This window comes from Mytilus galloprovincialis, chromosome 2 (genome assembly GCF_965363235.1).
Source record: "Mytilus galloprovincialis chromosome 2, xbMytGall1.hap1.1, whole genome shotgun sequence".
NCBI classification, from domain to species: domain Eukaryota; kingdom Metazoa; phylum Mollusca; class Bivalvia; order Mytilida; family Mytilidae; genus Mytilus; species Mytilus galloprovincialis.
The window spans coordinates 107,771,647-107,790,396 of record NC_134839.1 but is presented as its reverse complement, the minus strand read 5'-3'; the positions used below and the strand labels follow the sequence as shown (position 1 = coordinate 107,790,396).

Below are 18,750 nucleotides of genomic sequence, written 5' to 3'. Positions count from 1 at the left end.
ATCACAATTCAATTTGAGGATTTAGGTCTATTTACGAATAAATCATTATTTGTGAGTTTAAAAGGTCAACTGAGAAGATTTTTTGAGAAAACTGTTTTGAAAATTGACCATTTGTATCAGTTGTATATTGTAACATATGCTATATACTGAAAAGGTATTGAATTGGTATAAAGATTTTTTTCCTTCTATATCGCCGTATATAGTTTTCATTTAAAAGCCATCATTCAGGTTTAATACTCGAATCTTTTCACACTAGGCCGTATAAAATTCCCTTTCGATCAAACGCCCTCTCTGTCATTTGTAAGGAATTCACTGAAGCTTATTTGTGGTGCGAAAAAATATGCAAATTTCATCCTCGTATTGAGGCGTCGAAATTAAATTCTTTTCAAAATTTTAAATTAACTCAGCGAGAAATAAATTTTACTTAGTCAAGGTAGAAAATTTTGATATTTCACTTGTAAAGCTTTGAGGCTACTTATCAAATCGTCAAAACCTTAGATTGTTATACTATAGTGATGTATAATATACATTTAAAATGTTTGTGTATCAACACCTGAGCGTGTTCCAAGTCGAAACAACCACAACGCAAATGGATATACAATTGTCTTAAACACGCTTCTGCATTGTGACGTCGACGTCACCATTGGAATTTGTCTATGTTGAAGTGGGCTTATCATGAAGCTGAAGAGCTTAGAATAATAGAAGATATAATGTCTTGTAATAACCATACTCTGTGTCGTCTAGGCGTATACACCCCACTACCGGGACAAGATTCCAAGGATCGATGGAGAAACCGTCACATACCTCCTGATATTACAGAACTAGATGTGAAAAACTTCCTAATAAAAAATCCGGACGTTTTTGAGGAATACGTGATAGAATCCGTGCCAATTGATGTTTTACAAAACTTGATCCAAACGAAGCAGGATAAACCTGAGAAAGGAATACATTTAGAATGTGCCACAATACCTCTTCAACAAAGGTACTGCCTGGACTCAGTGAAGGATATAAGTTCACAGTTAATAGATATCGTAGAAGATCATGCAATATATGCAGAACTATCAGAAATGGTTCTTATTGTAGCCCGAGCTGTCCATGCCAGTCATACTACTGTGTATATACCAACACATCAAAACCACGAGCTTTGTATTCTCAGGGATGGCAAATTAACACCGTATGGGCCAAGTGGACTTAAAACTACAGTATCTGCACATGTAGTAATAGAAAGGAAGAGCCTGTTGGTAGAAGATATACAATTTGATCCCAGGTAACCTATAGTTTACCTTCTTTTTGTATGTTTTTTTTTATTGGTTACGTGTTTACTGTCCATTTAGATTTAACTGAAGATGAGGTTTGCAAAGAGGAAAATTCATACCACACATTCACAGGCGCGTAGCTACGTTTACGAGGCCCCTCATGGGGGGGGGGGGGGGTCCTAGTAATCACATAATCACCATTTTTTTGCCAATATAATCACATAATCATTAAATATTTGCTTATCTTTAGTAATCAAATAATCATAAACTAAAAATACAGTCCTAGGTAATCAAATTATCATGAAATATTTGGCTTAATAATCAAATAATCATTAAAAAAACGGCCAAGTAATCACATAATCAAAAACCCCATGAGGGCCCTCGTTTACGTCAAAACGCCCGGGAGTACACTTGAATTTTGGTAAAAAGAATATTTGCATCCCAATACGTTAAGAAGAACTGGTTAAAATCATAATATAAACCTTGCATATCTTTCGTCAATGGCTTGTATAATTGCAAATTAATTGACGAAATTTACTTTTCAATCAAGTTTATACAGTTTTTCATTTGCTGTCAAAGTCTGAATCTACTGTGAATTCTAACTACTTTCCCTTTATTTAAAGCTATTCATTATCTGTTGAGATCTGCATTTTTTATCGAGTCTGCAACTTTTTAGTCTCGAAAGCGAGACATAGCAATCCTAAATTCCGTCGGCAGCGTCAACATCTTGTTTCAGCATGTTGTGAAAAGTTTTTTTTTTTTAGATATCAATGACTGTCAACTATTCATGAAATTTTACGAAAGTTGGATATATATTTAATTTTACCGTATTTACTAATGAAAGGAATTTCTGTTTGCAGTTACAGTCTAGGGTTTTTTGTTACACATCAATTACATTGTCTAACCTTCATCGAATTTTATGAAAATTAGCAGAATCTTTTTTATGATTAATGTCAGAACCAAATTTTTAAAAGTGTTTTTGTTTTAATTTTTGAGTTTACGGACTATCTTTTCGCAATGAACAGACGGTCTGTTTAATACTTTAACAGAAGAAGATCATGAAAAAGTATCTAAAGAAAATGTTTAATATTCTTAAATCCTGGAATGGACTGATAAATGGATTATTTTTTTGCAGAAGCAATCATAGGCTCAGGCGAGATCTAGGGTTCTACGGAAACCTTTACGAATTTTTACAAGACACCCGAAAACTATCAAAATTAATTATTTTATGTCCATTAACGAAATTTGCACATGAAAAGGGGTCTTGATTGAGTGATTGATTTACCCCATGGCTCCTTTTAAACATATTAAGAGTAACTGGTTTGGACATTTTCTTTAAAACCAACTCAACGCAATGAATAAATTAAACATAAAAGATAAACAAAATAGACTCTAAAGTATGTTGCTATTGGTGAGTTTTTATTGACAGAAGTATCTCATTCTTAATAACTCGTTCACTTCAGAGGGGAGTTTGCCCCTCGAACCAACTACCAACAGGTGCTATGACCTGGACACGATGGGGCCCTCAGGCCCCTTGCCGAGGTTCGGGCGTACACTTAAAAATGGCGTAGCTACGCCACTGATTCAACATTATTTATACTTTTGAATGTGTGATATAAAGAAGATTTGATAAATTTAAATAATCTGAAGATCTAGCTGATTTGTTATACCATGTATACAGCTAGCTTAATGCAAATAAATCCATCTTTAAATTATCACTATTTATTTCTGTTAATACTGATAAAATGACGAAAATTTGTCACTGTTAATACGGCAAAATTTGATGCTGTTAATACTGATTATAGTTACGACGAAAATTTGTTCATGTTAATACTGATAATACGGCGAATATATTAACTAACACGGCGAAAAATTGTTCCTGTTATGTTGACTTTATCTTAATTGGTATTATCCAAAGCCATAAGTTTAATGTATTTTAGAATATTACAAACGTTTTGGTATCACACTGAGTTTTAAGAACATCTTATATTCACATTCAATTGCCAAGTAAAATATGTTGGCATTTTGTAAAGTGCAGCCGTTATTTTTATGCATGAAAGGAAAACTATTTTTAGAATTATTAATGTTTCTCTATTCTTTGTCAATGTCCTAAACAATTGCAAGCCTATTTAATATATTCATCCAAAGTATTTTAGAATTGCATTTTAAAAATTTCATTTCGGTAAATCCATACGCTTCATGTTTGATCAAAATTCATTAATACAAAATATTTCTCGCATACTATTATTACATGAAAAAATATTTGACAAGGTTAATCCGATTTAATATTATAATGATATCCTAATGGCCCATCAATTTGTCATAACAGTAGTAATTTACAAGTTTTCATTGTATACGTAAGCAAATGACTAAATATAAATGGGGTTTTACGCAACTTATCTGTCGATATTGAAATCGTTTTGTGTGTGGTTTAAATTCAATGCTTTCAAAACACCCAATTCTATAAGCTTCACTTTAATCTGTGGCTACAGGTACGATATCGCAATACTCTAATTATCCAGGAAACCAAATTAACACTAAACGTTATCTCACATCTGTTTATTCACAATATACATCTATATTTTTTCACATAAGATTCCAGGCAATGAACATGTAGAATTGATTCACATAATTATGATAATATAATCACGGCAGTGAAGTTAGTTGGAGAACGCCGTATAAAGAGAAATACACTTATAGTTTTGTTATATAGGATCTGACGTCAGAAAATGCTAGCTTCTTCTAACATTTGAGACAAATCGCTAGATGTTATAATGAATAAAAATGTTAAAAGTCGGGGTCGTGGGGAATATATTTTGCATGGCAATCATCCCCCCACGAGGTCTTGAGAGTTATTTCTTTATTAATTTATTACAACTTAGGACGTTATCTATTCAGTTGGCTTAATAGACCAAAGGAAGATTTGAGTCCGGAAAACAATTCCCGTTTCAAACAAAGAAAAAGGATACTTACATTAAGATTTCAAACTAGATGTGAACTCGCTTCGCAACTGGCACAAGGTAAAAAAAAGGCCAAATCCACCTATAGAAATATGTACGTTTATTAATGCCAGAACTCATGGTGACAACGGTTCACGCTTTTAAGGAATGATACTCAGTTCTCTTGAATGTATACTCCAAACTAATATATCTACATCGATTGTTTACCAAGGTTCCTTTATACATCTGTATACTTATTCACGAGTGTTCTATCCTATTGGCAACGCCTCGGTGTATCCGTTGTACGATATCGTTCTTACTTCTTGAAGTTGTGATGGTTGTTGGCTTTACCCCTGACCAGGGCAAACCAAAGACTTGGAAATTGGACCTTTGCTGATCAGCATTTAGGTTTAAGAGTAAAACTTGTTTGCTCAGAGACAGATGATGTGTCTTGGTATCGTTAAATGTCTAACCTTAGAGCCCTTTGTTAATTATTCAGCTAAGTGTATCGATTTAGTATTTATAAGCAGAGTTTATATTCGTTAATATTATTGCTACTATGCCTATAATATTTGCAACTGGACATAGAAGACGAATTTCTTATCATCATTTATATCACTATTTTGTATAGAAATATTGCTGAAAACATTACGTTGCATTTTTGTGATTAGAATTTGTTCAAACAACATGTACACATATAAAGTTTTGCTCTATTTGGACTTGTACTAAAGTTTCTTGTTACTCCACTTTTCATGTTGATCAAACGGTAATATGAACATTTCTGTCTAAATAACAGTTCAGTTTAGGGTATGTCGATTTCTTTGAAAATCATACAATTATTTGGATTTAAACAATTAAACCTTACAGTGCCGAGTATAAATTACATGATCAAACAATATATGTACTCGAGCCTCGCTTTTCGTCCTGTTTCTAAAGCTGCTACAAATGAATTTTATATTTATATTCCGACAATGTACGTATATTATATATATATTTATATATACCCCATCAAAAGACAGTCATTGTAAAAATAATATTTACGTCTATTGTTTTAGGTTGCTGTCTCTATGGTGCTAACCATACATGTCCTCGTCCATGTATCCGAATGAATATGGTTTTGATGAATATTCATTAATTTTTCTGATTTTTTTTTAGATTTCCAAAAGAAATTGGCCCTGTTGGATACTCAGTTGGAAGTGTAATCTGTATTCCTGTTATTTTGCCGTCGGATGATATTATAGGTGTACTCGAAGTCACACGAGAACAATCCAAGTTTTCGTTCGCAAAGGGTGATTTGCAAACAGCGCATGCTTTAGTGTCATGGATGACTGCATGCTTGCACGAATCTGATATGAAAAGAACTTTGAATACACAAAGCAAACTGAATGATTTTCTACTTGAAACATCTCGCGAAATTTTTGATGAAATGAACTGTGTTGATACCGTAGTACAAAAAATTATGACATTTACAAAGCAACTTGTAAATGCTGATCGAATTTCCATGTTTCTTGTCGACGAAGAAAAACAAGAACTTTATGCTGACTATTTTGATGAAGGGGAAAAAGATGAAAATGGCCAACCACTTTTCAACAAGAAGTCACAGATACGATTTCACAAGGATTTGGGAATAGCCGGTTATGTCGCCAGAACTGGAAAGGTGGGTCATACCAGTCCTTCGTATATCAATAATTCATCCAATTAGTTGAAATTAATAAGTTTACGGCATTTATCGAACATATTAACATTTCGAGGAATACCTCCGCCCCAATCCCACCTTTTCACTTTCTAAAATAAAAGTTTAAAGGGGCACTAGCTACGAGAAAAAATCTAAAGTTTGATTTTTTTCTGTTCAATCAATAATGAAAGTGAAATAGTGAAATAACAATTCACTTTCTGCAGCCAAAAAGGTTCAATTTTGTCAAATTACGCTAAGAAACATTGATAATTAGTTATTCACTTGCAAGTGAATGAGTCGACCTTTTTAAATCCGTATGCATGTGAACTTCAAGTTAACCCCTAGCTAGAGATTGACAACGCATGCATTGTACGTGTACTGGTTATTTAAAGAAAAAAAATGTCAACAATGAAAGTGAAACTACGGTAAATCATTTGATTACTAATTCGATGGACATAAAATCATTTTTATGCGGTTAAAAACAATGAGAAACATCTATTTTTAATTTATAAAATAAAATCAAACAGACCTATAAAAATCCAATTGCACGTGTTGGTTTAATCTATTCGTATCTTTATTTTTGTTTACATCGCTTATATGGTCATCTGAGGTCAAATCGATAGTTAATTAGATGGCGTCTGGACTAAAATACACACGAAATGAACCTATATATTATCTACCCCATGCTCTGTAAACTGTTTATTTTAGACTTTTGATAGTTTGGATAAATGTTTTACATTGTTATGAACCAAATATGAAAATTTGAGTCAAAGGGGCACTACCTGTCAAATTCATGGTCACCGATTTGACTCAAATTCTCATATTTGATTTATAACATTGTAAAACATTTATCCAAACTATCAAAAGTCTAAAATAAACAGTTTACAGAGCATGGGGTACTAGCTGTCAAATTCATGGTCACCGATTTGACTCAAATTCTCATATTTGATTTATAACAATGTAAAACATTTATCCAAACTATCAAAAGTCTAAAATAAACAGTTTACAGAGCATGGGGTAGATAATATAAAGGTTCGGTTCGTGTGTATTTTAGTCCAGACACCACCTAATTAACTATCGATTTGACCTCAGATGACCATACAAGCCATGTGAACATCAATAAAGATATGAATAGATTAAACCAACACGTGCAATTGGATTTTTATAAGTCTGTTTGATTTTATTTTATAGATTAAAAATATATGTTTCTCATTGTTTAAACCGTATAAGAATGATATTATGTCCATCGAATTAGTAATCAAATGATTTACCGTAGTTTCACTTTCATTGTTTGATTGTTGACATTCTTTTTCTTTAAATAACCAGTACACGTACAATGCATGCATTGTCAATCTCTAGCTAGGGGTTAAATTGAAGTTCACATGAACACGAATTTAAAGAGGTTGACTCATTCACTTGCAAGTGAATAACTAATTATCAATGTTTTTTAGCGTAATTTGACAAAATTGAACCTTTTTGGCTGCAAAAAGCGAATTGTTATTTCACTATTTCACTTTCATTATTGATTGAACAAAAAAAATCAAACTTTAGTTTTTTTTATATATCTCGTAGCTAGTGCCCCTTTAATGCTTCGCTAAAACTATATTCCCGTTATTCGTTGTAACTTTTTAATACAAAGACAGCCATTGATGAACAGAGGCACTGTCACGATACCTATTAAAAATCTTCATTTATTCTCATTGCATCATTACGCTCTCAACTTGCAATTTGTGTTTTGAAGGACAAACGTTTTTTGTTCTTACTAATAGTCATCTTTTAACATATTTCTATGCGTTCACATTAAAATCCGATCGTCTGCTCTGCTCCGTTAGATTTGAGTGTTGATGGGTGTATAAATCCCATAAGCATGCACAGTGGCATAGTGATAAAAGAAGTGAGAGCTTGTTGAAAATAAACAATCAAATGAAAATGACGTTATGTAATATTTGAACACAGATAACTTTACTGATTTGAAAATAGACAAGAAAACATAAATATGATTGTGGTCCAAAAGTATTGTCAAAACCAACATCTTTTATTTTAAATTTTAAAGCATTGTTACATAGTGTGTTGAGTAAATTGGTATTAAATCCATATTTCATGTGATTCCCCAAGATAAAATGGAATATAGTAAAGCTATCCGACGAAGGAATGAATTTGACAGCTTGAACATACCAAAGAAAGTTTAACCTTTGATTCTGATGATGTCCCAGTTCACATATAAGACTCTCATATCAGGAAAGAAGATAACATATGCAGTTAAAATCTTTAAAGGTGGTAATGCAACAGGTCATGACCAAATTTTGAATAAAGATACAATTGAATGTTGTGTTACCAATTTACGTAAAACTGTTTGGTATTATTCTTCATTCTGTTGTCGCACCAAGTAATTGGTCGATTTAGTATTATTGCAGTAATTAAAAAAAAACACAAAAAAAAAAAAAAAAAAAAAAAAAACAACAGTACCAACAGACCATCAATGATAATAGACTTAACAATTTTATTAACCGGATCTGTGGAATTAAATCGCTAAAAAAAACCGCCAAATACCAGCAGAGTCAAAAGTACTTCTGTCGAATCTCTTAAGAGCGAGTTGCTGCATGTTTAGAGGTGTACATTATGCTTCATTTAATTTGTTATTTTCTACTTTCTCATCCGTGGCAGATCTTGGGTGCAAAATCTCAGACTTAAGTAAAGTATGTAAAGCTTATATGTAAACTTGGGTATGTAATATTTTTATTCGTTCAAACAACTTTGAGGGCACAGTAAAGGATTCGGGTTTTCTATAGAATCCACTAGATAAAACTGCTTTTTAATATTCATTGCTTAAAACATTACGAAAAAGGCAATGCACAAAGTATGAGTTCTAAAGGTTGAATACTATTATTTTTACAAAAAGGGTGTTTCCAATCTTTTCTCTCACCTAGTTTACTAAAATTCAGGAAATCATCCAAATGTCTTTTAAGAAAATCACCTGGGGATATCTGAGTTCTTTTGATATTGGTAATCATATAGTCAGACGATATTTGATGAATTCAGGAAACTAGAGGGGTACAATGGCATAAAACTGGTTTACATGTTCCAACAGTATAATTTGACAATTACACCGAGACTAGTCTAAAGTAAGCTTGTTCGGGGAATCTGCCGTTCCCTTTGTTTTGAACTTTACATTTCGTTTTCAATAGTAAAAACACTTTACAACATAAACTTCCAAAGATCATAGATGCATTTTAATTTATTTTGCCAGGTTGTCAACATATACGATGCCTATGAAGATGATCGCTTCAATCAAGCTGTAGATAAAATGACCGGATATAAAACCCGGAGTATTCTGTGCATGCCAATTATAGGGAAACAAAAAGTGGTAGGTGTGGTTCAGCTTATAAATCGCCTTGAAGCTGAATGCTTCACGAACGCAGACGAGAATGCTTTTAAATTGTTTGCCGTTTATTGTGCCTTGGCCTTACACTTTTCGAACCTATTTAACATGGTGAAACAACAGCAAACACAACACAAAGTGGCGATGGAGGTGCTTCAATACCATACCAGAACACCACAAGACGAGGTAGATCATTTCCAAGAAAAGCCGATACCGAATGAGGACGAAGTTCCGGAGTTGCTGAAGTTTTATGACTTTTGCTGTTATGCATACGATGAATATTTGCCTAACTATGTGATTTACCTTCTCCAGGATATGTTTGGAACAGATAGTTTTGAGTTAGAAAAACTCTGTCGATTCACGTTGACAGTTAGAAAGAATTACCGACCGGTTACATACCATAACTGGCAACACGGGTTTCATGTCTTCCACAGCCTATGGTGTATGGTCAATGACGACGAAACATTTTCGCGATTTGATAAAATGGCATTTACAATTTCGGGTCTTTGTCACGATATTGACCATCGTGGTTATAACAACGCTTTCTTTCAGAAGCTTCACCTTCCGTTGGCTAATTTGTACTCTACCTCAGTAATGGAGCAACACCATTACAGACAAACTGTTACCATTCTTCAAACAGAAGGTACCGATATATTCTCTTTCATGACCGCAGATGATTACAAAGAAATGTTAGAACAAATTCGTCACAATATTCTTGCCACAGATTTAGCCCTATACTTTGCAAACCAAAAAACTTTGTCAGGTTACATAAAAGATGGTACATTTGACATAGAAACTCCTCATATGCGCACGCATGCTAAGGCTTTAATGATGACTGGTGCAGATTTGTGTGCGTGTGCAAAACCGTGGGCAACCCAACAGGAGACGACAAAGAATTTGTATGACGAGTTTTACTTTCAAGGTGATGAGGAAAAAAGGCATGGTCTTACGCCAATACCAATGATGGACAGAAACAGATTTGATGAACTTCCGAAACAACAAATAGGGTTTATAGATTTCATTTGTAGGCCCTTATATCAAACATTATGCGACATTCTTCCGAGAACAATGCCACTACTGGCAGGTGTAGACGAGAACAGATCGCACTGGGCAGAACTTGCTGAACAAGAAGCTACATCAGTTTCTAAAATGAGGGTCAGTCCTTCGAATGAATAGATTTTATACATTTAGTTCTATCTGTGATATATTAAATTATTTATAAACAGTTTATTTTCTATTAATCTGGATTTAGATACATCAAAAATCAGCTTATATACGTGTACCAATAGTTTGGAGTGTCAGAACATCCGCCGAGTTCATCCTCTCCATTTGTGTTTTGTTGTTTAGCTATATATTTACAGGGATGGTCATACAAACTTGCCATCTTCAGTGTCTAACCACTTCTCAACTAGAACATGCATCACACAGGTTGAAAGATAATTTTCAACAAGGTAGATTAGCAAAACCAGAATGAGTTACAAGCATTTTTAAATCTGCAAATGATGTACGATGTCGTTTGTCTTTTTGTGTGATCGTTAATTTTTATTCCCATTGTAATGTTTATTGATAGTTAAGGTTACAATCAATTAGAATCTTAGTTTAGAAATGCATGGTTTATGCTAGAGAAAGAGTTAGGCAGATCTAGACGTTTGGCGGGAAAATTAGTGGTCGGGTCGAAAGTTATAGGGGTAATCGTCAAGGACTCTATGCTCCGTAAGGGTAACATATAGAGGACACCACTATCAAGGAAATAGTGGTATCGACCACGGGTATATAAGAGAGTGAGAAACGGCACTCGGGGCTGTCGGTTGGCTGTCGATGAGCTGTCATCATTCAACTGAGCGTACGTCGGATATATTTTAAAAGTGCTAGAAGAGCCTTGATATCCAGAGAACACTTTGTACTGGGTACAAGTGGACGTACACGTTTACAGCATTGACATAGCAGACTATCCCACTCGGAGGACAGACTGTACCAGCCCGCATTGTCTTTTAGTGACATAACGTCCCATTAGGAGGACAGGCTGTTATATTGTATAAATTTGTATATATAAGAGTTCATATTTACTTTGTATCTACAGAGAGCCCGTGTATATATTTTGGTTCATTGTGCGTAATATAGAAAGTTGTAGTTTTTAGTATTGCCGTATTATTTGTGGACAACTTGGATCCAAGTATTGACTGGAACGGACGTTTGGGATATAAACGCCTGGTTACACGTTACACTACAAGAAATGATACCTTAGAATATTTTAGTAATGCTGACTAGGTTTTACATGACTGTTTTATCCACTAGTTGACAGCTAAGCTGAAACAATAGCCCATTTGTATTGTTATCCGTGGACATTATTTCTACATTTAAAAGCCTGTTTGTTATGATGTTCAATCCGCATTATCAAACAGCACACAAATCAGTACGAATGAAATACAAACCGTTATTATTTTCGTTTCCTTTGAATTTCACAATTGAAAAAGCAGTCATAATTTTTGATAAATGTCTTTTTGGCTTCTATTACCGGAAATTACTACGCAAATGCGAAATTTACAGTTATTCTGAACAGCATAGAATCGGTTATTTTTGACGCGATGTTTGTAAAACAATACAGGCAGTATAACAAACACGATGTTGTAAAGAAAATTCTGCCCATTAACAAATACTGAATGTTATCAAAACGAAACATTAAATGTCAAAATACAAATTAAGTCTGGTTATTCCGCACTTTATTTTTCACATTAAGCGTATCAAAGTTCTTCTAAAGCCATCGCTACTGTTTGTTCATCGAATAAACGAGAAATTTCTTTGGTATGACACTTAAAAGACTTTACTTGTACTTTAGCAAGTATTCGTTCAAATGATGTAACGAAACCCGACAAAATAGGCCATTTAAGTGCATATGAAGAAAATTAATAATTATTTGAAATACCCGTAATATATAATACATTATATACACACATACATTTCCCAAGTAAAATGTCATCGTCCATTTGACGTCATATTTGACTTTTATGTTCCATTTTCAATCGGTACTGTGATGAAATACAAACATTAGTTTCTAAAACAGAATTATAATTTCTTAAAAGCATAAAAACGATAAAAGAATATTATTAAAGAATGCAATAGATTGGTCTAGGAATAGGGAATGTTAACTTAGACTAATGAGAGGTTAGAGAAAAATAGACTGTAGAGCTGCTACACAACTGAGGGTTAAACAGTCACATTCATGTTAACACCAGTATAAAGTACATGTACAAAACAGGAACCTGTTATGATCTGTTATTTTGTGGTTTCATTGGTTGCCGTCTGCCATTATTGTTTTTTCTTTAACGTTGTATTTCAATAGACGGCAACCAATGAAACCACAAAATAACAGATCATAACAGGTTCCTGTTTTGTACATGTACTTTACACTGGTGTTAACATGAATGTGACTGTTTAACCCTCAGTTGTGTAGCAGCTCTACATGGTATTGTGAAATGCCAAATTATAAGAACGAATCATACAGGATGTAAGACCTTACGTGTTGATACCTGGTAACCAATGTTCAGAAAACATTGCCACTGGATATTTAGCAGGCAATAATTACCTTATAAATACTGTGTCATATAGTACGACACACACATATATCAATATTATATTTCATATGATACGAAATGGCATGCATATAAATATTACATATGGTATGAATCGACATACACACAAATCTCCCTTATGGAACGAAGTGGCATGCATACAAATCTTCCAAATGGTACAAAATGGCGAACAATGAAATCTTTTTATTGCACGAAAGAACGATTTTCATGAGTTTGCATTCCGATTTTTGAAGGACACTTGATCAAATAAGAAAATGTCGATAAGATGTTTTGAATTATTAGATAGCATTACGAAATAAGCTCAGTTATGGTATTTATCTTAGAGTTGATTGACACTATCTCAAAACGCATGCCATGTTAAAAATGAAGTGAGCTTGTCGCCAAAAATGAAGTTTTGTTCAGATTGTTTCTCGAAAATCCCAAGTACAATGCATATGGTATAATGAGTACTACATTATCGGTCCGATTGGCACAGTAAATTTATGTATATTTACAGGGCTTATAAAGCTTCAACAGTCATTCCATTGAAAGAGATTTTGTTCAAATTTAATATCTGAAATGTAGAAAATATAAATTTATAAGTTCAACAGCCAATAAAAGTTTGAACGTTAACGACAATGAGATGTCATTTTATTGAAGTTGTCATGGTAACTAAGAGAAAATGGCGTTTTGTCTGATTGGTTCATTAGCCTTTTTGAAACTCAATAAATATTCGTGAAATTGAGAAGAGATGACATTCATTTTTTTCTGTCAATCTACGTGATAATTTGTTTTTCGTGTTCAAACATGTTATTCTTGAAATAAATGTAAATTGTCGACTAAATAGACATCTTCAACCAATCTTATACATTGCTTTCTTAACACTTTTAATACAGCATCATCCATTTCAAACAAATAAAGAAAAAAATCTGGTATTTAATAGTTGACATGTTTTATTACAATAAGTGACAGAAACTAAAATGTGAATTCAAATACACTACGCAATCACACTCAAATGGATTATTTACGATCCAGTTTGGAAATGTGTAGTCCTCAGAGAGTCAATGCTTTCGACTCTGAGATATTATTCTTGCTTAAAGAATCAGTAAGACAACAGTTTAAAAATAGTTGTTTCCAACCAGGGACCTACCCCATGATCAAAGCACTTCAACAAGATATTTGTTTTTTAGTTTCCAAACATTTACACCATAACGTAAATGAACCATAGTTTTCTTTTATACAGTAAAACCCGACTTGCCTCCAAAGTTATTTTCATTTTCATTGATCAAAAGACGTTTAATAAACAACAAACAATCATAATCATGAAGAGTATTCATCATTTGCGAGTATTTGGCTTGTGAATCATAAGCTATATGCAATCATACACGGAATTCTGCAAAAAGATAAATAAATACATGATTTACCTGTCCCTCAGAATATTAACCATGCAATGTAACTTAAGATAGAGAGAGATTGGAACTCATGGAACTATATACAAAAATAAGAAGATGTGGTATGATTGCCGATAACACATCTCTCCACACTAGAGAACGAGAAAGTTCAAATAACAAAATGAATAAACAGTAAAGAGAAACAAATATGTAACACAGCAACATACGAAAACCACTGAATTACAGGCTCCTTACTTTGTACAGGCAGATACAGAATGTCCCATTATCCCTTACCTAATAGGGGTATAACAGCACAACATAAGAACACAATATAAAAAAAGTCAGTTGAAATGGGGGTACTAGTATCTTATCAGATCGACACAAAACGAAAACAACATAATAAAACACTGGTTAAGTACTGTAGAATAGTCACGTTCTCAGTATACTTGTTCAGGAACTTCTGTTGATTAACATTAGTTATATCCCAGAACACATGTTCAGCTTAGGAATATATTGTGCTTTGTGCATAGGTGACTGTTTTATTGACATACACTCTAGTCCTCAATTTATATATACAGAATACTGCATTAAATGTATGTTAAGGCAACAGTGGTCGAACATTGTTTAAATCCCGTAAATCTATTATGATGATAACAAGGTAACAACCAAAAACTTAGGTAATTGCAGAAAAGCAGCAAGACCGAGTACTTCGGCATGGGCTTTCGGTTCTAACACTGTATTCTCTACTTCGGGTACACAATTTGGACTCGAAACATCAATTTGAATTCTCGTCTAGGTTCGATAATTGTACTCGAAATGTTTATGACTGCAAGACAGGTAAGCTCCTTCTCTGTGCATGTATCTGGGTCAGTTTCAAAACAAGAGAATATGATTTGTACGTCAAAGAGACGGAAAATTAAACATTACGAGGTAAACTACTATATTTAAATATGACATGGTTGAGGACGAGGTAAACTACTATATTTAAATATGACATGGTTGAAGGTGCTTATCTAGTCTTGCAAGTTGATAATACAACAAAAAAGTTAAAGAAATGAAAAAAAAACCAAAAACTACAATAACACTTATGGTAACTAAAATCCAAAAATGTGCGACTGTAAAAGCACTTTTGCATTATATTTAAAACACATTGATATCAGTATAGAGACCCCCTTTGGACATTATATAGAGTTGATTAACCGCTACTGTAAAAAAACAGTTAATACAATCCGGAAAAATAATCATTTAAACCTGATATCAAAGAAATTAAGAGAAAACAAACTGCCTTGTCAACAAAGATGAAGGTTTGTCTCTCTTTTGTAATTACTTATGATATATTTAAACTGATGCTTGTCGGGGAACGATAATAACACAATTGCGTGATGGCATCGGAAAACGTAAAACAATAATAAATTGTCATTGGACTGACGAATTGAACATCAAAATATCACATTTCCCGCGAGAGTTTACTGTTAGACGATAGTCTTTGGACGTTAATAAATTTGAGTTTTTCTCACTGCTTGTGACATCTCCCATGCCTAGAAGAGACAAAGCACGAAACACACATCATACCGAGTGATAATTCATAAAAAATACGTGTCAAACAAAATACAGGATGGGCCATGTAGTCTTATTTTCATACAAAAAGTGTACAAATGGTATTTGCTTGGAGAAATTCTCAACATCAGTTATATAGTCTGCGTTGTAACCAGACTGATTTATAGAAAAAACACAATAACATTCATAAATATATGAAATCATTTGTTTTGACTTTGAATAAGTTTCGTTTTTTTTTTCATCACATACTCTTCCTCGTTTGCATAAACATACTTTATGAGATATTCCCAGGACAAAAATATGTCGGTCGGATAAGTTTTGTATTAGGAAGTAGAAATAATAATGTTTCAATCTGTACAGAAGTATGCTATTGGTATCCATGTTGTACTTAAATGAACTTAATCGAATTACGTAACTGAAGATGGTTGTATGTATGAAAATATAATCAGTAAGTAAGTATAAAAATATCTCTAGGTATTTAGATACTATCCAAACAATAAAAAAACCTTAATAACATAGGACCATAGGTGTCGACAGATCAAGATTCTGCATCAACCGTTCCACATAACTTTTAAAAAGTTACATTTAATAAAACTTGTTTCTTAGCAAACCAAAGTTACCTGTTATTAGACGTGAGTAGCGATCCCTTTTAACAAAATATATGAATAAACTTCATTCAAAATGCCACAAGTCAATTTTACTTTTCGTGTTTTTGCTTTAATAAGGTTATGTGCAAAGACAGGTTGGAAACAAGTGTGATTTTAGCGTGCTGTGCAAATAAAAAAAAAGCAGTTAAAAAGGTCAAATATTAAAGAAGTGAAAGAGAATCAAAATACCATAAAATAGATAGACGACATTAAAAAATAATAATCAACTTACTTCTTTCTACATAGGCTGATCTGTCTACAGCCTGTGTAGCTTTTGACTTTTTCGTAGTAAATAGCAATATCTCTTGATTAAAAACACGAAAAGTACACTTGATTTAGATAAAAGTTTTTATAGAATTGCACTGTAGCAGATATAAAGGCTGTAACTTAATAATCACACATCGTCGATATATGAACTTATTGAATAAGAATATGACAATGTCTTACGTTAGACCAGATATAATAGATTTAGCAATATATTGTGGTGTGACCAAATATGATTGACTTTTAAATGTGTAACACGATGGGTTTCACTTATAGAGCAGGATCAAATGACCCATTCGGAGTTTCTATTTTACCAAATTTTTGGGGCTTTGTGTTGCCTTATATTTCGTTTTAAGGGACGAATTAAGTGTTCCTTGAACTGGTATTATTCTGTTTGTCTTTTTCTGTATGGTTCCTTTTGCTAAATCTATATTTTTCTGTGTAGTTTGTGAACTGGGTTCTTATCTGTTCGTCTTAATTTTGGTCATGGTGTTGTTGCTTTTTTTTTTCTTTCGAATTATGCTTTTTATTGCCTTTTGATATCCTGTGTATTAAAAGTTACATAAAAACAAAGAATTACATATTTATAACCTTTGATGCACGACAGTCTATGATGATTGAAAAAATGGAATCAAGTCATAAATAACATCACATGCTTTCGAAATAACCATTCCCAGATACCCCTGAGAGCAAAATGAGCTTATCGGTGTAATTCAGGTTCCATGATCTTACTTTGAATTTATATGAATTTCATATTAATGATGACTTATTTAAAAAAAAAAATAGATGTGGTATTATTTAAATGAATCTGTGACATAGATTTTTAACTCACCTGGCCCGAAGGGCCAAGTGAGCTTTTCTCATCACTTGGCATCCGTTGTCTGTCGTCGTCGTCGTTAACTTTTTACATTTTGATCTTCTTCTAGAGAACCGCTGAATGGAATGAAACCAAAAATGGCACGAATGTTCCTTATGAGGTCGTAGTCGATCCATCATCCAAGATGGCCGCCAGCGGGGGACTTAGTTTAACATAGGACCCTATGAGAAATTCATACAAATAAAATTGAGAATGGAAATGGGGAATGTGTCAAAGAGACAACAACCCGACCAAATAAAAAACAACAGCAGAAGGTCACCAACAGGTCTTCAATGTAGCGAGAAATTCCCGCACCCGGAGGCGTCCTTCAGCTGGCCCCTAAACAAATATATACTAGTTCAGTGATAATGAACGAAATACTAATTTCCAAATTGTACACAAGAAACTAAAATTGAAATAATACAAGACTAACAAAGGCCGACTTCTTCTAGAGAACCACTGATTGGAATGAAACCAAACATGGCATGAATGTTCCTTATGAGGTGCTGACCAAGTATTGTTACTTTGTAGCCGATCCATCATCCGAGATGGCCGCCAGCGGGGGACTTAGTTTAACATAGGACCCTGTGGGAAATGCATACAAATGACTTCTTCTAGAGAACCACTGAATGGAACGAAACCAAACATAGCATGAATGTTCCTGATGAGGTGTTGACCAAGTGTTGTTACTTTATAGCCGATCCATCATCCAAGATGGCCGCCAGCGGGGGACTTAGTTTAACATAGGACCCTACAAATGACTTCTTCTAGAGAACCACTGAATGGAATGAAACCAAACATGACATGAATGTTCCTTATGAGGTGCTGACCAAGTGTTGTTACTTTGTAGCCGATCCATCATCCAAGATGGCCGCCAGCGGGGGACTTAGTTTAACATAGGACTCTATGGGAAATTCATACAAATAAAATTGAGAATGGAAATGGGGAATGTGTCAATAGGTTTTTGTGCTGATGCGGCATAAAACAATCATAACCAATCACAGCTAATCATTCAATCAATTAATCAAATTAGATGTCAACTTATATCCATAAAGACAAAACAAAAAAAAAGTAAAAAATCGTACGGCGTTTAATATGGGAGAAAACCTTACCGTATAGTAAGATATCAAAGATACCGACATGACATTGAATTACATTTAATTATTTCAACAGAAAAATTAAAGATACTCTTTATAATTAGCACATTAAGAGTATGA

At 33.5% G+C, this 18,750-nt stretch overlaps 1 protein-coding gene across 1 annotated transcript; it reads left to right on the top strand.

The window, feature by feature from the left end:
- Positions 1-587: 587 nt before the first annotated feature.
- Positions 588-10,477, top strand: LOC143065305 (cAMP and cAMP-inhibited cGMP 3',5'-cyclic phosphodiesterase 10A-like). The gene is made up of 3 exons (XM_076238808.1): positions 588-1,267; positions 5,351-5,852; positions 9,118-10,477. The coding sequence occupies exons 1-3, from the start codon at positions 657-659 to the stop codon at positions 10,423-10,425; spliced, it is 2,421 nt and encodes an 806-aa protein (XP_076094923.1). The 5' UTR covers positions 588-656; the 3' UTR covers positions 10,426-10,477.
- The last annotated feature ends 8,273 nt before the right edge of the window (positions 10,478-18,750 follow it).